We start from the raw sequence: 18,777 nt of genomic DNA, 5'->3' as shown, positions 1-18,777 counted from the left end.
CTCTAGGGCAGGGGTCCCCAACCCATGGGCCGTGGACCGGTACCGCTCCATGGCCTGTTAGGCACCGGGCTGCACGGCAGGAGGTAAGCAGTGGGCAAGCGAGCAAAGCTTCATCTGCTGCTCTCCATCGCTCCCCATCGCTTGCATAACCGCCTGAACCATCCCCCCACCCCATCCATAGAAAAATTGTCTTCCACGAAACCAGTCCCTGGTGCCAAAAAGGTTGGGGACCGCTGCTCTAGGGGATGAGAAACGCGTGGTGCTTTATTCCCTCGCCCCTTTAACAGTCTGTTCCGGACAGGTCCCCGTCACCAGTGAGGTCTCCAAGTCATGCATCTTCCTCACTGTGGCTGAAGGTGAATATTGGAACACAGAGCAGCCAGAGGCTGCCCCCTCTCCTGACAGTCCCGGGCTGGTCAATGAGATGAGGGAGTGAATTAAATTTGCTTTTTTTGAGCAAGCCAATGAAGTGTTTATTTTTCTGCAGGTCAGAATTTACCTGGCACATGGCCTTCTATTTGGAAGGGATCTCTTCTCTTTGTTACCTTACTAAGTTTTCAGGTCTCCTCTGACTCTCATTTCTTCAAACTTTACTCATGTGACTGGTTGTGGGTGATGGCTTTTTTGTTTTTCCTCCACCCTAAATGGTTTGCAGTAGGTGTGGAGATGGCTCCTTTGATCTGATTTTTCTATATGCATCGGGCCAGCCTGTGCTGCAGGACTATTTGTTAAAGGTTAATCACATTTTTTTGGCAGGCTGTTTCTGCCCAGGATGTTTATGAGTGCATAGAAGAAGACTTCCATCCTTGTGATAAAGCGAGTATGAAAGCACAAATGCCCAAATTATTCTGCCTCTCCTTGGAGCTAAGAAAAGGTCTCTGCTGTGCTCCCTGATTTATCGGGCCGATTTGGCATGACGTCCGGCTGGGGAGGCTCTAGCTGCCCCAAACCAACAGAAATGCAGATTCATTCGGCATCATTCTCAGCTAAAGATCTGAAGGTGTAAGGCTGTATTTCCTCTCCTGTCTTGGGAGTTTGCCTCTGAGCTCATTGAGGCCCTGACAGGTGCTGACAGCCCAAAGGAGAGGCTCAGTTGTGTAAAGTAAATAGGATAATCAAAAAATGTGGTTAACAGAGGATGGCCTCCATCTAGCTGGCTCAGCTACTCTGGGGAAATGAAGCTGACTGCTGTGAACTGAGAGGAAGACCCCGCACAAGATATCCTTCTCCGGTGCCACTGACAGGCGTGCCCGCCACCGCAGCAGCAGGAGGGAGGCGGCTCAGCTGGGGCCCGGTCCCTCCTAGTCTTCCTCCAGAGGGTTTTCTCCCTGGAACTGTCCAACAATTTGAACCCCGTATTATTAGAAGTATAGTGCTGTTTAGGAGGCCAAAATTAAAGAATGTGGGTTTGGTCAGTTAATATTTAATTTTAATAATACTTGTTATGCTTGAACAGTCAGCAGTTCACGAAGAGAAAAATCTTCAGTGAATGTTTACACACAGTGTGAGCACATGCTTTAAATATGCAGTGGAGGAGGAGGGGCGAATTCAGTTAACAAAGCTAAAAAAAAATCCTTGTTATAAATTACACAAAGCATATAAAAATATTTCTCTGAATGCATAGATTAAGACTTTAAACTCACCTACCAGCAGCTGTGCAGTCTAATTCACTGCCATACGCAAGAGTCAGTTGACCACAGAGGACTTTATAAGGGAGAAGAGAGAGCGGGGCAGGGCCCATCTCTCACTGGAGATTCCCGCGGCCTCCATTTCTAAGCCCGGGAAATGCCCTGGAGCTATTCCTCTGTAGGCCACCTCCCAGCCAGGGGCTTCAACAGCTTCCAAGAATTTCTAATTGATCTGGATGGCTGGAAGAGTATTAACCCCAATGATTTAGACATGAATTAATACTGAATTTATTTATTCCAGGATAAAACTAGCCTTAACTATCAGTAAATTGTAACTTTTTTCAAAGGTAAGGGGAAAAAAAGGGTTAGTTTGTTTGGACTGACTATCTTCTGACTGGTTGAAACACAAGGGAAGTTTCTTCTTTAAAGTACTTCAGAGAAAGTGAGTAATAAATAACCTTTACACTCTGTTAGGCAAACACTGCACAAGGGTGAGTAACTCACCATCGGTAATTGCTGTAATACAATTAAGTCACTGAATAGAGTGACTCCACACTGGCCTTGAAAACACCTCAACCACAGCTCAGCATTTAAGCAGCAGCAGGAGGCCATTAGCTTAGCACAACATTCTCTTCCACTGACATCTTCTGCACATTCTCTCTCAATCTGTAGTGTTCCAATAAAATTAACACAGTTAGGAAGTTAAGTTTCTTTGGAAACAATAGGCACTATGGGGAGAAAGCTTCTTAAGACAGCAGGGATGTTCTTCAACAGCTGGCTTCAAACCCCTGCTCTCCTGTTTAAGTGTGCTCATTCTTGTTTCTAAAGTTAAGCTGTTTATTTCAACAAGACAGTAGCTTTTCTTTTTAACATTAATGACACTGAAGGGAAGGAAAAGAATCCTTAAATGCGTTCTTTAGAAAAATTCTTATGCCATGCTCAAGAGCTTAATCAGGTTATTTGTTTGTTTTGAGAACAAAGCCTGGCCGACTCACAACTGACTTTGTTAAGTGGGTTGGTGGTGGTTGTGGAGGATGCCCAAGATCAAACAACTTGTTTACAAAAGCAACAGATTTCAGAGCTGTGTAAAAATCCCAATAGTTTCAAAATAATCTTTATCTTTGATACAAAAATAAAGATGCTAACTCCTTTTAGCTCAGTTTCCCACAATAACCTTTAAAATAGCAAAGGATTCAGTCTGGAAAATTGCTTTTCATTTGTAGTGGAAAATGAAAGTGGAGAACATGGACTGGCAATGTTTGTGCTCTTCTCTTTCGGTGCAATTAAACAGAAACACGAAGACAGGGATCGCTTCAGTTAAAAAAAAAAAAAAGCTGTTGCTCTTTTAGAAGGCGTTAGAGAGCCCTCTAGTGACCATGAAGGGGCGTTAATGCAGAGATGACTGTCTAGGCAATGGCAATCTAGAGACAGAAGCAGTCGAGTGTTTACAATGGAAAAAGTCAGGGAGGGGAAGCTCTTTTGGTTAACAGCATATTTACAATTAGGTAACTGTATTCTTAAATAATTTTAACCTGAGTAACATTTATAACTATGTTATGTGAAACCTCACAGCCACAAGTCACACCAAAATTCCTATGCCCAGTACCCGTGCTTTCCCCAGTTTTCCTCTCTAGTCAGTCCACGTTTCTGGAGAGTCGTGAACACGCAACACCAAGAGAAGCGCTTCCCGGCCCTTCGGGTGCACTGTCAACAGGACTAGCTAGAAATAGGCTATGCTCTCTCTCAGCTTCTGTTAGACAACTCTCTTACATTCTGCACAAAAAACACACTGGATATAGAACCGTCGGCTTCTGCCTCTCCAGGCCACTTCTCAGCTGTTCGCAGCTTCCAGCAATAGGTTTATTGTGCACCAAGAGGCTCGGAAGAGTGGCACCGCTGCTCGGGGTCAGGGGCTTCCTACCTTCGCAGAACGATGTTAGTGTATCCGACGCAGTGGCACCAGGGGCCCTCCGGGGCATCCAAGGCATTTAGATCAATGGCTTGTCCTTGGCCCAGAGGTGATGCACACTGTCACAGTACTCAGTGATAAAAGTCCCTGCTGCATTAGTAAGTCAGTTTTGAAGCTCTCCTGTTGTAGCAAGGCCTTTCAGTCAGTGTGGATGCAGCATTTCTGAACAGAAAATTATTTTCACTTATCATTAGAACCAGTTCCAGCTCCTGGAAATCTTGGAGTCGAGCAACATCTTTGTCCTAAAACAAAAATAGGTTAAACAGATTAAGAGGAGCCGCTTGTCTCTATGTGTTTGGTGTGCTGTGCTGATACCAGTGATAGTGCAGGAAATTCCCCAGGAGCGTGAACTGGGTTGGAGTGGTAGAAGGCCTTAACAGCAGATGCTACAAGATAAGCACACCTCGAAGGGAGAGGCAGTGCACGGATGTTTTCCTCAGGGGCCCCGAGAAGCCAGAAGCCTGACATTCAGGGAACCCAGAGATGCTGGGAGGACCACACATGTATCTATGTAGATTTGCACTATAATTTAGGCTGGTTCTTATGTTATAAAACACAAGGCACGTGTGATAGTGCACTAAGGTAATCCTTACAGATCACTAAAGAGAAACAACCAAAAATAGGTACCTGTGAATGGTAAATTCAGAACATTCTCTCTGGTATCCTACCACTTTCAGAAACGCCAATGTCTCTGTAGGCCCAGTAGAGGAAAGAAAGCTCAATGGGAAAACACCCTTTGCTCTTGTTCTCTTCTCTTCTCGTTTCTTCAGCTGTGACTCACATACCCAAGGAGGAAGCTGGGTATTTTCCAAATGGAAAAAGCAACCACTTAACTGACCTTTCTTACCTTTCTTACCAGAGTATTGGGTAACTTTCTGATCTTCTCCACTTGATCAGGATTAACACCCAGCTCACAGCAACTCACTCTGAGCAATTCTTGGTAGGTGAGCTCCTGTCTGTCCAGTTCAATTTCAATGAAATCATTTTCTCGAAGAGATGGGTTCTGAATCCTCACCTTGAGTACCAGCTCTAGGGAAAAGGGGGGAAAAATGTTAATGCATGATTCTGGCATAGTAACCCGATGTAATTTAAGACCTTTTCCAGAAGATGGTTACCCTTAATCATGGCCTGTGCTAAGGCCTGTGCCACCCAATGAGAAAACAAAGCACAATATTACAGCATGGTTTGCTCAGGCCCAGTTCTGGCTCTGCTGGTGCAGTTGCATTGTCCTCCCTACATCTAAGACTGTGGTTCACAAAGTAAAGGGGCGGCAGGGGGAGACGGCAGACAACCATCCCAGCCATACAGAAGGCCAATTTACTTCTGCCGCTGGAGCGAAGCAGGTAAAGGCTTGAGAATGGGTTGGGTATCAAACAACACATAAGCAGGGTAAGGGGAAGCGAGGTGAAAAGAAGGCACGGGAAAGATAACGGTACAAGAGTTACTCTATAAAGACTTAACGATTGTGGATCTAAAGATATTTATGATATGAAAATCCTTGCAGTAAAGACAGTACAAGAGCAAAAAGATAAGCTACTAATAAAAATTAAAGTCTAACTATGACTTGAATTCAGTATACCTTAATAAGGGAGGAATTTTGGCTTTGAGAGTAAACAAATACCATTATTCGTGGCTCTGGGATCTAAGCAGTCTGCTCCTAAATTCTGAGCCTGGCTGCCACGATTACCCAAGCCATGCACCCATGCGCATTTAGTGGGTCTGCTTTGCTCCTTATATATGAATCCCTCACGCCACCCATGGGCCACTGTTATCAACAACAACAGTAACAGGTCCTCAAAAAAAGAAAGTGAGGGAGTTACTGATATGGAAAAAGAAAGGTAAGACTAGACTATACCCTGTGGTGTTGACTGGAATTGGAGGTATTAGGATTAATTTACAGTTTTTAATATTTTTTTAAAAGATCTAGATTAAGTAGATACAGAAATACAGAAAAAAGTACATATATTTGTGTTTGCTTGCCTTTTTTTTTCTTTTTTTTAACGTTACTAATCCTCTCAGGTCAGCATGCAGCTTGATATCCAGGAAGCGTATGTTCATTTTCTACTTTTCATTTAAAACAGGGGTCCCCAACCCCCGGCCACGGACCAATACCGGTCCACGGCCTGTTAGGAATGGGGCTGCACAGCAAGAGGTGAGCAGCAAGGGAGCAAAGCTTCTCTGGGGCTCCCCATTGCTCGAATTACCACCTGAACCATTCTCCCCCTCCCCCCACCAGTCTGTAGAAAAACCGTCCTCCACAAAACCAGTCCCTGGTGCCAAAAAGGCTGGAGATCGCTGATGTAAAATACCAAAGGAGAGTTTGTTGCTTTTGTCATAAATTGTGGGAGCTGCTTTCAACTCTACTTTTTGTGACCTTTTGAACCTTGAATGACTGTGGTACAAATGCGTATAACCCCGCTCTATCATGTACTAGATATGTGATACTGGGCAAATTACCTATCTCTCTGCATTTAAGTTTCTCCATGTCTAAAATGTACATAGGGACTTCCCTGGCGGTCCAGTGGTTAAGACTCCATGCTTCCAATGCAAGGGGCGCAGGTTCAATCCCTGGTCAGGGAACTAAGATCCCACATGCTGCGCAGGGCAGCCAAGAAAAAAACTCTTAAAAAATAAATAAATAAAATGTACATAATGGGGATTCACTGGTGGTCCAGTGGTTAGGACTCGTCGCTTTCACTGCCAGGGCCCAGGTTCAATCCCTGGTTGGGGAACTAAGATTCTGCAAGTTGCGCGGGGAGGCCAAAATAAATAAATTAATTAAATTAAATGTAAATAATAATACCCAGTTGATGAGTTTGCTGTAACAATTAAATGAGAACCTAGAATGCTTTGAAGTCATGTTCCTAGGTACATGCATCTTTACTTTATATCTTTCCTTTCATCATTCAATTGCTCTTTATTGTTTGCTTGCTTTTTCCTTTCTATTCTAACTCGGTCCTCTGAGTGAGCCTAGAAGAAATGATGCTAGCAGCAGTGAGCACACGTAGTGTTCACGTTCTGGTTCCTGAATACCATTCTCCACCAGAAAGAACCAGGGGTCCTTGGAGAAACAGCTGATTCCAAGGCTGGGGCGGGGAAAGTTATACTAGGGAGCCTGAAACATCTTGCTGTACCACAAAGTAAGGAAGTGCTCCAAGAATGATGGGCATGTCCAAGAGACACAAGAACAAGCTCCAAGGGGCTCCCTCTGGATAAATCTGGCATAATTTGAACATCAAAATAATGATACTAATGCATTATAACCCAATAAATAAAATAAGAATCAGTGAGTTCAAATGGAGGAGAAGGGAAAGCCCTTCTTTATAGTAGAATACCACCTAATAAACAGAGAAAAAAATGAAAGGAAATCATATTCTACAAAATAACTGGCCTGGACTCTTCAAAAATCTGAGGTCTAAAGTGATAGCTAAAGGCTGAGGAAATGCTTCAGATTAAAGGAGACTATAACAACATGATAGGCAAATTCAATGGTTGATCCTGGGAGGCGGGCAGGAGTAGAGGGAGTGAAGATAGCCACAAAGGGCATTGCTGACACAGCTGACAAAAATTTAAATATAAACTATGGGTTAGAGAATAGTTTTAGGTCAAGGTTATATTTTCTTTTTTCTTTTTTTTTTTTTGCGGTACGCGGGCCTGTCACTGTTGTGGCCTCTCCCGTTGCAGGACGCACAGGCTCAGCAGCCACGGCTCACGGGCCCAGCCACTCCACGGCATGTGGAATCTAAATCTTCTCATTATATGGTGATTATGTAAGAGACTATCCTTGTTCTTAAGAAAAACACACTTAAGTAGTTCAGGGTAAAAGGGCAAAAGATAACTTGTAAATCTGAGTAAAGAGAGTTCCTTATACTAGTCTTGCAACTTTTCTGTAAGTCTATAATCAGATGCAAAATAAATAAATCCCACCCCCACTCCTCAGAAAACCAGGAAGTAAAGCACTAGACCTCTGGACACCACCCGCCCTGTTGCAGAGGCTGTTTGCTGATGAGAGGTTACCTTGCATATTAAATGGAAATGCTCCGGTGAAGAAAAATGGCTGGAATGCTGGCGCTGGTCCTGCATACGTCCCATTTTGAGGCTCCAGAGACATTGGTGGCTTGGACGGGACAGAAGAGAACAGGGAGCGACTCTGACTCACCGGTGGCTGACAAACAGGACCCGGTTTTGTGCTTTCTGGTGTTCTGAGTATGGCAGATGGGGCAGACACATCCCCATTCTGAACCAGTGCCAAAGAGGTGTGGTCCCGTGGAAAGGCCCCAAGCAGGGGAGGTTCCCCAGGGGGCAGCAATGGAGGTGAGCCATCTGCAGGGGGTGATGCAGGAGGTGTGGAGGGGCCCCCATTCTGCAGCTGGGCTGAATCCTCCGACCCAGGGGTATAGATGAAAGGGAAGGCTGGGTTGGCCAAATAGTTCGGAACAAAGGGCAGCTCTGACTCCTTCTTCAGCTGAGGGAGGTCGTCATGGTTATCATCATCATCTTCCACTTAAAAAGACGGAAACACAGAACATTTACATAGCCCTTTAAAAATTACAAAGTAAAGAGTATCTTGTGAAAGCTAGTGTCCTTTGGTATACAACAAATATTTTGATCAGTGTTTACTGCACGTTTATCGTTACCATTTTTATCACCTTAAAGTTTACAGATAAAAAACCAAAACTTTATAATGCCTACCTTTCCAGAAACAGTATGGAATAATTATCTTGGCACAGTTAAGACTATCTTGTTTTTAGATACAAACAGATTGGCTGTTTGGCATCAAGAATATATACAATAGGGCTTCCCTGGTGGCGCAGTGGTTGAGAGTCCGCCTGCCGATGCAGGGGACACGGGTTCGTGCCCCGGTCCGGGAGGATCCCACATGCCGCGGAGCGGCTGGGCCCGTGAGCCATGGCCGCTGAGCCTGCGCATCCAGGGCCTGTGCTCCGCAACGGGAGAGGCCACAATAGTGAGAGGCCGGCGTACCGCAGGAAAAAAAAAAAAAAAAAAAAAAGAATATACACAATAATACCATAAGTCTTAAATTAGGTTGACAAAATCAAAAGTTGCCTCAAAACACAGACTCACCTCCCATAATCTTCCTAATTTCTCTCCTTGATGTTAATTGGACTGGCATTTCTCCCTTTGTGGTAAGAATCTCTTTGTCAGCTCCCGATTTTAACAAGTAAGAGACCACCTGACCATGGTTGCGTTTACATGCCCAGTGTAAACAGGTCCTACGGCAAAGAAAAGAAAAAAAGAGTGATTTAAAAAGTGGAGAGGTGATTTGGGATTTCAAATTCTACACACCAGTAAATAAATACATACAAGCGTGTTAGAGTTCAGCTAGAGCCAGAAAATCAGGCTGGTAATCTTAACTTCTCTTTTCAGAAAGCAGATGATCGAAATATTTAATATGCTTAAAATTTATTTTTCAATTTCATTTCTGGCCCTTGGGAAAAGCTGATTTATCCTCGGAGCTTTATTTCAATGGCTTTCAGAAGGCTGGCTGCCTGGCTGGCTAGATAACTCTACTGATATCCTGTGTGTTCACTCTATCAGTGTCGCTCATTAGATTGTACCAGTCTCTTTAAAATATATTTTTACATGGCCATATTCCTTTTAAGAGACTATGGAAACTTGCTTCATATGCACCAAATGTCACTTGAAGATTAAATATTATCAGGCTACTAGCCATCTCTCATCTGCAGCTTGCTCTGCCACTAAAATTATTACTACAGCAGATTCCTGTCTGAATCTCAGTTACTCTTTTCCTCTTTCCTTTTCTCTCCTTCACACACACACAAAAAGGATTTCCAAATTTCCATTTTTAAGAGTTCACTTCTCTAGCTCTCTCCAGAAGGCTACATTTTTCAAGTGCTTTAGGAATTAAAGTACATGTGCAATGCCTTGTGTTTAAGGCACTACACACGTACTTTAATTCCTAAAGCACTTCAAAAATGTACATCAACAGCCAAAAGTTTTGAGAACTCTTCTGAAGTATTAGACTTATTTAAGTAAAACTAATTATTTACTATTGTACACACAGGAAGGGATTATGCACACTCTAAAGAGCTATTATCTTAACACTGCACAGAAACAGAATAACATGCTAGCCAATACTCCAACTTAATAGAGCTACGAAATTCATCCCCAGTTGCCAAACCTGAATGTTATTATGGAAGGAAATTACTTTTCTCCCGTTTTGAAATGTCCTCACTCACCAACTCTCTAATTGAACTGAGATATCTTCAGAGCTTATAGACGAATATAAATATGGTAAAGAATAGAACATAAGTTCAATACTGAGGATTAGGTCACCCACCTGAGAAATATAACTATCTAGAAAGTACATTTGGTTCCAGGAAAAAGCTGATTTGCCCTGGGCACCTTAATGTTTATGACCTACAGAAAGCCAGCTTGTCTGGCTGGCTGGGAGCAACTCCACTGATGTTTCAGAGTGATATCTGACATTCCAAACTATTACCCATTAGAATTAGATTATCCAGATGTCTTTAAAAGGTACTCTATGATGAAAAGAATGCCAATTTGGGGAAAATAAGGGAAGAGTCTTGCTATGGACTTCTAAAATATAAGCTCTGTGTGAGGGTAAGGAAGTATCTGCTTGAATATACAGGTACTTAATATTTGCTGAATGAGTGAACCAAGGACACGGTGGGCATTACTTGGAGTAGAAGGATCCCACATATCCTTGATTCTGGCCAAACTACAGCTGAGAGTGTGTTTGTGTGTGGATGTCTTGAAAGCCTGAAAATGAATAATTATAATGATAAGCAAGCACTCAAAAATGAATGGAGCATGATGAGAAAAATATGTTCCCTTTTGGAAATAAAGTGCTCACTTGCTAGTAGTAAATCACTTGTTCACGACAAGCTTGAGAGTGAAGGAAGAAATATACTGCCAGTGGATCTGAGACACTTGGGGACAAACCAGCTAGCTAAAGCATCACCATGTAAAGTGGAGTTAAGTCAACACAGCACGTCCCCCACAGCCCTGTACCCTGAGTGATCATCATTTATAGTCCAGACCTGTGCAGCTCTGGGTGGCCAGAACTGACAGGCACTGTAGCCAGGCAATATTTTCAACTTCTTCCTGAGCTATTATACTTGTTCCTTAAAGCAAAGGGGTATGCATGACACTTGAAGTACAATTGATGTGGGAGCTCTATCTTTGAACGTGAACTCTTTAAGCTTTAAATTTGCAGTCAGAATAGCCTATCAGTGCTGGGAAGTATTTCAGACCAGAGGCACTGGGCATCCTTTCAGTGCTGGGAAGTATTTCAGACCAGAGGCACAAATTTCATTTGTGCAGAAATTGTGGTTACTGAGCAGCTAAGAATTGAAAGCAGTAACCATTCTGCTTTTCTATGCTGCTGACTATGTTTTTTGAGGATAACCTTTATATCCCATTACCCAGCACACTGCTTAATAAAAAAATAATAGTTAAAAAAGAAAAAAATAGTTAACACAGACATGTTTTACATGCTGAACACTGTTCTAAAAGTTTTACATGTATTAATTCATTTAATCCTCTAAACAACCCATTTAATCCTCTAAACAACCTACTATTATCAACATTCTCCCACTTTACAGATGAGAAAACTGAGGCAGTCAGCAACTAAGCAAAACACTATGGTACACAGAGATTGTATTACAAGGACAATAAAGAGAGGAAAGGGATTAGGAAATGCCAGAGACAGGGAAGGGGCATGGCTCAATTTAAATTGAGGGCCAAGGAAAGACTCACTAAGGGGACGTCTAAGCTAAGACCTGAAGGAGGTGAGGGGACAAAAGCATTTTAAATAACGGGAAGAGAAAACACAAAGGCCTTGAATCAACATTGTGCCTGGTGTTTTCAGGAAAAGCAAGGAGGCCAGGAGAGCAGAATGAAGGGGGCAAGGGGGTAAAGCCGGAGGTGAGGCTTAGAGGTAAAGACAGAGGATGCAGGGACAAGGAGTCGAAACTGTAGGACCCTGTGGGCTTTTACTCAACGTGAGACGGGAGCTATTAAAGGGTTTTGAGCAGAATGAAATGATCTGACTGGCTGCTGTGCTGAGAAAAGATCCCTCTGGCTGCTGTGCTGAGAAAAGATGTAGGGTAGAAGGACTAGTTAGGAGGCTACTGCATTAATCCAAGTGATGGAATGATGGTGGCTTTGCACCAGAGGTGTAGTGGTAGAGCTAGTGAGAAATGGTCAGATTCTAACTACACCGCTGCCAGTGGAGCTGGCAGGATTAGCGGCTTGACTGGATGTGGGGTGTGAGGGAAAGACAGAAGGCAAGGAGGGCACCAAAGGTTCTGGCCTGTGCACCTCAGATGCTGAGATGAGGACTCAGGAGCAGGCTGGGGACAATTAGGGCGACCAGGAACTCAACCCTGGGCATGTTGCATTTGAAGTCCTATTAGACATCTTCCCCCAATTAAATCTATGAAAGTCTCTTCATAGTTCCACCAACTTACGTTCACTGAGCACCTACTATGTGGTTAAGAAAGTATGGTTTGGGGGCTTCCCTGGTGGTCCGGTGGTTAAGACTCCATGTTTCCACTGCAGGGGGTGTGGGTTCGATCCCTGGTCGGGGAACTTAGATCCCACATGCCGTTGGGTGTGGCCAAAAAAAAAAAAAAAAAGAGGAAGTATGGTTTGGAGGCAGATGCTGGGTTTGTTTCCCAGCTCCATCAGTTACTGTAAACTCTGTGACCTTGGGAAAATTACTTAATCTTTCTGGGCTTCAGTATCCTCACCTACAAAATGGAGAGGATAACAATAGCTATGTCCCTGAGTAGTTGTGAATGAGATAATACACATAAAGCACCTGGAAGCTTGTTTGCACTACGGAGCAAGCTCAATAAATGTTAGCTGTTTATATCATGCTGCATCTCCGTAAATGCTCACAACACTCTTCTGAAATAACTGGAAAATGAAGTGACTCGGGCAAGGTTGTGTATCTAAGCAGGAATGGAGAAGAACCTGCAGGAAAGACCAGGCTTATTCTTCTACACAACACTGCCTCCCAGTGCCGAAACAATGATTCACAGCTTGTGAACCACACAGCAATCCTAGAAATGGCACACAGAGAAAAGCAAGCTAGTTTGCAAACACTTTTAAACAAAACAAAAAAGCAGTTTCTACTGTTTCCTCGCTTTCTGGACAGCTACGCAGGCTGTTTTCCTTAGGGTAAGTTCGTAGATAGATTTGTGAGGAAGTCGGGAAACTGCGACTCCAGTCCTGGCTTTTATATTAATAGTTGTGTGACCTCGGGCAGGTTATTCTCTGAAGTTGAACCCATCTCCAATGTCCCTTTTAGTTTCAAACTGTATGATTCCACCTTAAAAAATAAAACATTTGCAAACTCCCTTTAACTCTCAGCTAGCAATATAGGTTGGTTAAGCATTACCTGGATCAAATAAAAAATTAAAATTTAAATGTGAAGAGAGCAGAATAATACCACATTCAGTAACTTAAAACTTGACCACCAGCACATCATAAAATGAGATGCCTTATTTAGTTGGAAAGGACTCAACTGCATGCAGGCATCTGAAGTCCCATGTTTGAAACTGTTGTAAGAAAACAAAGCAAACACTCCATAGGATAAATGAATGGGTCTTCCTGCAACAGGCAGCTGTAGGTAGTAGCAAATCACTGCTGCAGTGAGACAACAGAGAAGCAGAATAGGGATGCAAGTGATTTTTTCCCCTAGTCTTGGGAAAAGAAATCGTGCTAGTTTATAAGATCCACATTTCCTCAGTTGCTTATGCTTTTTGCTCTGCACAGACGTGCTCTTCATAGTAATTCCAGACTAGAACTGGGGTGAGCATCAAATTAGGGTGACGTTAGGGGTGGGGAGGGGGGAACGGCGGGCGCCAGGGTTCGGGTGGGCGCTGCCAGGGCAGGACCACGTGGGCCGGGATTTGGACACGACGCTCCGCTGACTAACCGAGGCAGAGGGGGCCAGGTCTGGCCTCCAGAGCGCACAGCCTCGTTGACCCGGAGCGCCGGGCCACGCCTTAGAGGGCGTCGGGTTCAGCGCTAGGCCGAGGTCGCGCCCGGGCCGGGTGCTCTGACCCTAGGCCTCCCCCGCTCCCCACTTACCAGCCGTTGACCTCATTTTGGGAGTTCACATCCACCCCGCTCTCCACCAGTTTCTGCACCTCCCGAATGTCCCCCAAGGCCGCGGCCTCCCGCAGCCTCTCCTGCTGCTCCTTCTGCTCCAGGAGAGCGCTCATCTTCCCTCAGCCCCAGGCCCCCGCCCGGGTCCGCCCGCCCGCCCAGTCCCGGCCGGTCAGCGCCGCCGACGCCGCGGCCCGCTCCCCGCCATGGAGAGACCGCGCGGAGCACGTCCGCCCAGCTCGCGCCGCCGCCCGCGCCCGGCCAGCTGCCTCGGCTACCCCGCCGAGGGCCGCCCGCCACTCCCCTGCTGTTCCCGGCCCGTGGGCCCAAGCCTCCTCCCGGCCGCGCCTCCCGCAGGCCGGCTCCGGGGGAACCTATTCGGAGTGACAACCCTGACCCAGATATTTTCCGTTCCTACCCTCGGCGCCCGCGCGGGCTGGCTGTTTATGTAACAGCTGCACAATATTATCTGCCGTGATTCACGGACTATTTTTAGAACTCCCTACCCCGCAGCTTCCAGGGAGGAGGACAGACACAAGGAAAGGGAAGAATGGGTATTTGAGAGCCAGAAAAGCCTTATCCCCTGGCGCAGGCTGTTTACCAGGCATCAAAAATAACTGGTGTTCCCCACCCCCCCACCCCCACCCCGGTTTGTTTGGCTCTTTTTCCTTATCTGAACCAACTCTTGCCCGGCAGGATGGGGAAATGGGCTGAAAACGATCCTATTATATGCCTGTTATTGCAGAGATAGAGTACACGGTTCTTCTTTTGACAGTGCTTGGGACTTTTCAGTTCGATTATTTATTTCAATTGCTGTTGTTTTACATCTCATTTTAGAGATTTCTTCTAAATTGGCTTTCAGGAAAAATATATTGTGCTCAGAGTCTATAAAATGTGATTTATTACTGCTTTTAAATCTTAATTAATTACTCTTCGTGAAGGCCATGTAAGGAAAAAAGAAAGAAGAGAACACCAAAGAGGCTTTGGTGAGAGGAACGGTGCAAAGTATAAACAGCATTCTGCCTGACTTCTTTGCCTAATCAATCTAATGAGGCTCAGAGCCTGGGCTGGCACTGCCTTACTACCCAGCCCGAGAAAAAGAAAAGTATTGTTTTGCTGAGCCCAGGCGCCCGGGAGACATCTTCCAATGTGGCACAGGATGGAAGATTGCAGATGGGGTCGGAAGGGTTAAGGAATAACCCTGGGGTGAAAAAGAGAAAGGTCTGAACGCAGAGAGGAGATAAAATAGGAAGAGACAAATTTAGGCATGGGGTTTTCATTTGCCTCTCTTGGGGCAGCCCAGGATTTGCACAGCAAGCATTTTTCTTGCTACTGTTTAAGAAAAACCCAAATCTGTTTATTATGATACAGTCATTCACACAGCACACAGTGCACACCAGGTGGTACTGAATATAAACTGATTGCACACTTAAATTGATCCTATGGTGAACTGGAACTCTGCTTGAGCTTACATTTTTATTTGTCCCCCAATTTAAACTTTAATTCTCAGATCCAGCATGATACTCCATCTGAAGCTGATGTGCATAGTACTGGAATTGGGCCCTTTAGCACAATTTGTGTGACAGAGGAGTAGGTAGTGGCCTCTTTTTTAAAAAAGCAGTTCAAAAAACTTGGTAGTTACTGCAGATCAAAATCTGTGAGTTCTCTTGGTAAGGATTTATTTGTAAAATTTCCCTTCCTTACAAAGGATTTTAGGGACTTCCCTGGTGGCACAGTTAAGAATCTGCCTGCCAATGCTGGGGACACAGGTTTGAGCCCTGGTCTAGGAAGATCCCACATGGCACGGAGCAACTAAGCCCGTGTGCCACAACTACTGAGTCTGCACTCTAGAGTCCGCAAGCCACAACTACTGAGCCCAGGTGCCACAACTACTGAAGCCCATGCGCCTAGAGTCCGTGCTCCGTGACAAGAGAAGCCACCGCCGTGAGAAGCCCGTGCACCGCAACGAAGAGTAGCCCCCGCTTGCCGCAACTAGAGAAAGCCCGCACACAGCAACGAACACCCAATGCAGCCAAAAATAAATAAATAAATTTATTTTTACAAAAAATTTTACTTATTTGGCTGCACTGGGTCTTAGTTGCGGCACACGGGATCTTCATTGCAGCATGCGGGATCTTTAGCTGTAGCATGCGAACTCTTAGTTACGGCATGCATGTGGGATCTAGTTCCCCGACCAGGGATCGAACCTGGGCCCCCTGCATTGGGATTGCGGGGTCTTACCCACTGGACCACCAGGGAAGTCCCTTATTTATTTTTTATTTTTTAAAATTTAGGGAATTCCCTGGTGGTCCAGTGGTTAGGACTTGGCACCTTCACTGCCAGTTGGGCCCCGGGTTTGATCCCTGGTCGGGGAACTAAGATCCCACAAGCTGAGTGGGGCAGCCAAAAAAAGGAAAAGAAGGGCTTCCCTGGTGCTGCAGTGGTTGAGAGTCTGCCTGCCGATACAGGGGACACGGGTTCGTGCCCTGGTCCGGGAGGATCCCACATGCTGCGGAGCAGCTGGGCCCGTGAGCCATGGCCGCTGAGCCTGCGCTTCTGGAGCCTGTGCTCCGCAATGGGAGAGGCCACAACAGTGAGAGGCCTGCGTACCGGGAAAAAAAAAAAGGAAAAGGAAATTAACAGACATTTATTCCTTTAGTTGAACAAACTTTACACACAAAATGTATGGTTTAACTTTTGTTGTTTGTTTGTTTGTTTTTTGAGTGGAAAGGAATTTAGGTCTCAAGAGGTTTTGTGAGCCTGTTACCTATTTTATGGAAATCATTTAAGTGATTGATTGATTGATTGATTGATTTGCCTCAAGACCCAGCTTGCAAGATTTTAGTTGCCTGACCAGGGATTGAGCCCTGCCTGCCATCCCCCACTCCCCGCCCCCCACAGTAGAAGTGCAGAGCTCTAACCACTGGACCATCAGGGAATTCCCTAAGTGAGTCTTTTAAAAGACCTGACGAGAATAGGAGAAAGATTGGTTCAAGGAAACCAGCAATTCGATTTCAAAATTAAACTACCTATTAAGTCAGCAAAACCAGAATTGGAAAGAATTGGGGCAATTACTCTTCCATATTTCCTACACACTCAAATTCACCCAGGTAAACTAAGCCTGGACTACGGGAAGATGGGAAGCAAACAGATGTGGTGGTATGCTGACTATTAAAGAAGGCATAATTGGTGACTTGGAAGTTTGTAGAAAGGTAAGGATTTTTGAGGGTAGGTTGAGCAGCAATGAAAAAAATGTAGTTAAATTGGAAACCATGAACTTGTATTAACAGCAACTACATGACTTTTCTCAGTAGCCTTATGGGAATGGATAAATTGGGTTAACCCAAGATGACTTTTAACACTTGTTAGACTGAGCAATGATGTTACTTTTAAATAAAGCCAACCTTAATTTTTAGCCAAAGGTAAAATGGTCACAAACTAGCACTACAGATAAAGTATTTACAATTTTGATCAAAGCTGACTTTTTCTATCCTCCCACACTTGAAAGGTATCTGATGACCATCAATTTCCCAATCCTAGCATTACTAGCTTACAAACCTTAAGGTTTATAATTCCCTTCTCATTTACTTGATGTTCAATTTCCATCAGTTTCAGTATATGCCAGTATAAGTACCATTACTATTTTGCATGAAATTCAGTATTCTACAGATCCCGTGGAGTCATGGGATTGAGTCAGGAGCCTCTGCCTTTTAAGTGAACTTCAGTGGTACTGTGGAGACCAAGGCAATTTTGTTTAGGTTAACCAGGATTTGTTTCTTTTGTAAGAGAATCCTCTTGCAACATGTTTATTCAATTCTCTTAAAAATGGTGGCATTCTTTTAAACTTTTCTCCTTTCGGAAGCAGCAGTCACAGATATGGAATATTAGATTAAATCTAAAAATGTAGACCCTAGTCAACTTTCATGACTTTTCTGCATATGATCATGACAGAGGATTAGGACATCCTTCACATTTTCAAGCAAAATCCAATTTTAAAAGTTTGTCCTTGGGCTTTCCTGGTGGCACAGTGGTTAAGAATCTGCATGCCAGTGCAGCGGACACAGGTTTGAGCCCTGGTCCGGGAAGATCCCACATGCCGCCAAGCAACTAAGCCTGTGTGCCACAGCTACTGAGCCTGCACTCTAGAGCTGGCATGCCACAACTACTGAAGCCTTCGCACCTAGAGCCCGTGCTCTGCAACAAGAGAAGCCACTGCAATGAGAAGCCCACGCACCGCACCAAAGAGTAGCCCCCACTCGCCACAACTAGAGAAAGCCCACGCACAGCAGCGAAGACCCAATGCAGCCAAAAATAAATTAATTTTTAAAAAAAAGTCTATCCTTGCCAAACTCCATAAAACAGCCACTGGAGAGTAACCCAGCAGAGCACTGCATCACTCCAGTAAAGCTGTCGGTTTCATCACATGCACCAACATGTGCATGGCTAGTTTCTTCACTCCTCTTCTACATAACGTATTTTACACCTATTGTACAAAACAGCATTGTAAACACTGACATGTAAACTTCCTAAAAGGATAAAGCAAAGACAAAAGTATTTTTCTTATTAGAAACAAGATATACCATCACTTATAGTATTCAAACATTATTGCACTTTAGCTTTCATAATTTGACAATGCATTCATGAAACAATCTGTAGACAACTAGTTTTAAGAGACGTTAAAAAACACTTTTTAGACATGAATATCCTAATTAATTAGGTAAGAATTTCACAAACATTACTTTTTTTTTTTAATTTTATTTTTGGCTGTGTTGGGTCTTTGTTGCTTAACGTGGGCTTTTCTCTAGTTGAGGCAAGCAGGGGCTACTCTTTGTTGCAGTGTGCGGGCTTCTCACTGCGGTGGCTTCTCTTGTTGTGGAGCATGGGCTCTAGGCATGCAGGCTTCAGTAGTTGTGGCACACGGGCTCAGTAGTTGTGGCTCGCAGGCTCTAGAGCGCAGGCTCAGTAGTTGTGGCGCCGGGCTCAGTTGCTCCGTGGCACGTGGGATCTTCCTGCACCAGGGCTCGAAACCCCTGTTCCCTGCATTGGCAGGCGGAT

The 18,777-nt window shown here is 44.6% G+C and overlaps 1 protein-coding gene across 2 annotated transcripts; it reads right to left on the bottom strand.

The window, feature by feature from the left end:
• Positions 1–1,403: 1,403 nt before the first annotated feature.
• ANKRD40 (ankyrin repeat domain 40) lies at positions 1,404–14,144 on the bottom strand. Of its 2 annotated transcripts, none has more exons than XM_027094344.1 (5): positions 13,705–14,144; positions 8,683–8,831; positions 7,615–8,100; positions 4,445–4,626; positions 1,404–3,839 (listed from the first exon to the last, which is right to left on the bottom strand). In XM_027094344.1, exons 1-5 carry the CDS (start codon positions 13,836–13,838, stop codon positions 3,693–3,695), a joined length of 1,098 nt encoding a protein of 365 aa, XP_026950145.1. In that variant the 5' UTR covers positions 13,839–14,144; the 3' UTR covers positions 1,404–3,692. The 2 variants fall into 2 exon arrangements, with proteins under 2 accessions (XP_026950145.1, XP_026950146.1); XM_027094345.1 differs by having other exon boundaries at positions 4,454–4,626; positions 13,705–14,089.
• Between the last annotated feature and the right edge of the window lie 4,633 nt (positions 14,145–18,777).

This window comes from Aethalodelphis obliquidens, unplaced genomic scaffold (genome assembly GCF_003676395.1).
Source record: "Aethalodelphis obliquidens isolate GAN/ISIS:26980383/991018 unplaced genomic scaffold, ASM367639v1 scaffold89, whole genome shotgun sequence".
In the NCBI taxonomy this organism is placed as follows: domain Eukaryota; kingdom Metazoa; phylum Chordata; class Mammalia; order Artiodactyla; family Delphinidae; genus Aethalodelphis; species Aethalodelphis obliquidens.
Note: the sequence above shows the minus strand (reverse complement) of the source record. Positions and strands in the feature narration are given on the sequence as shown.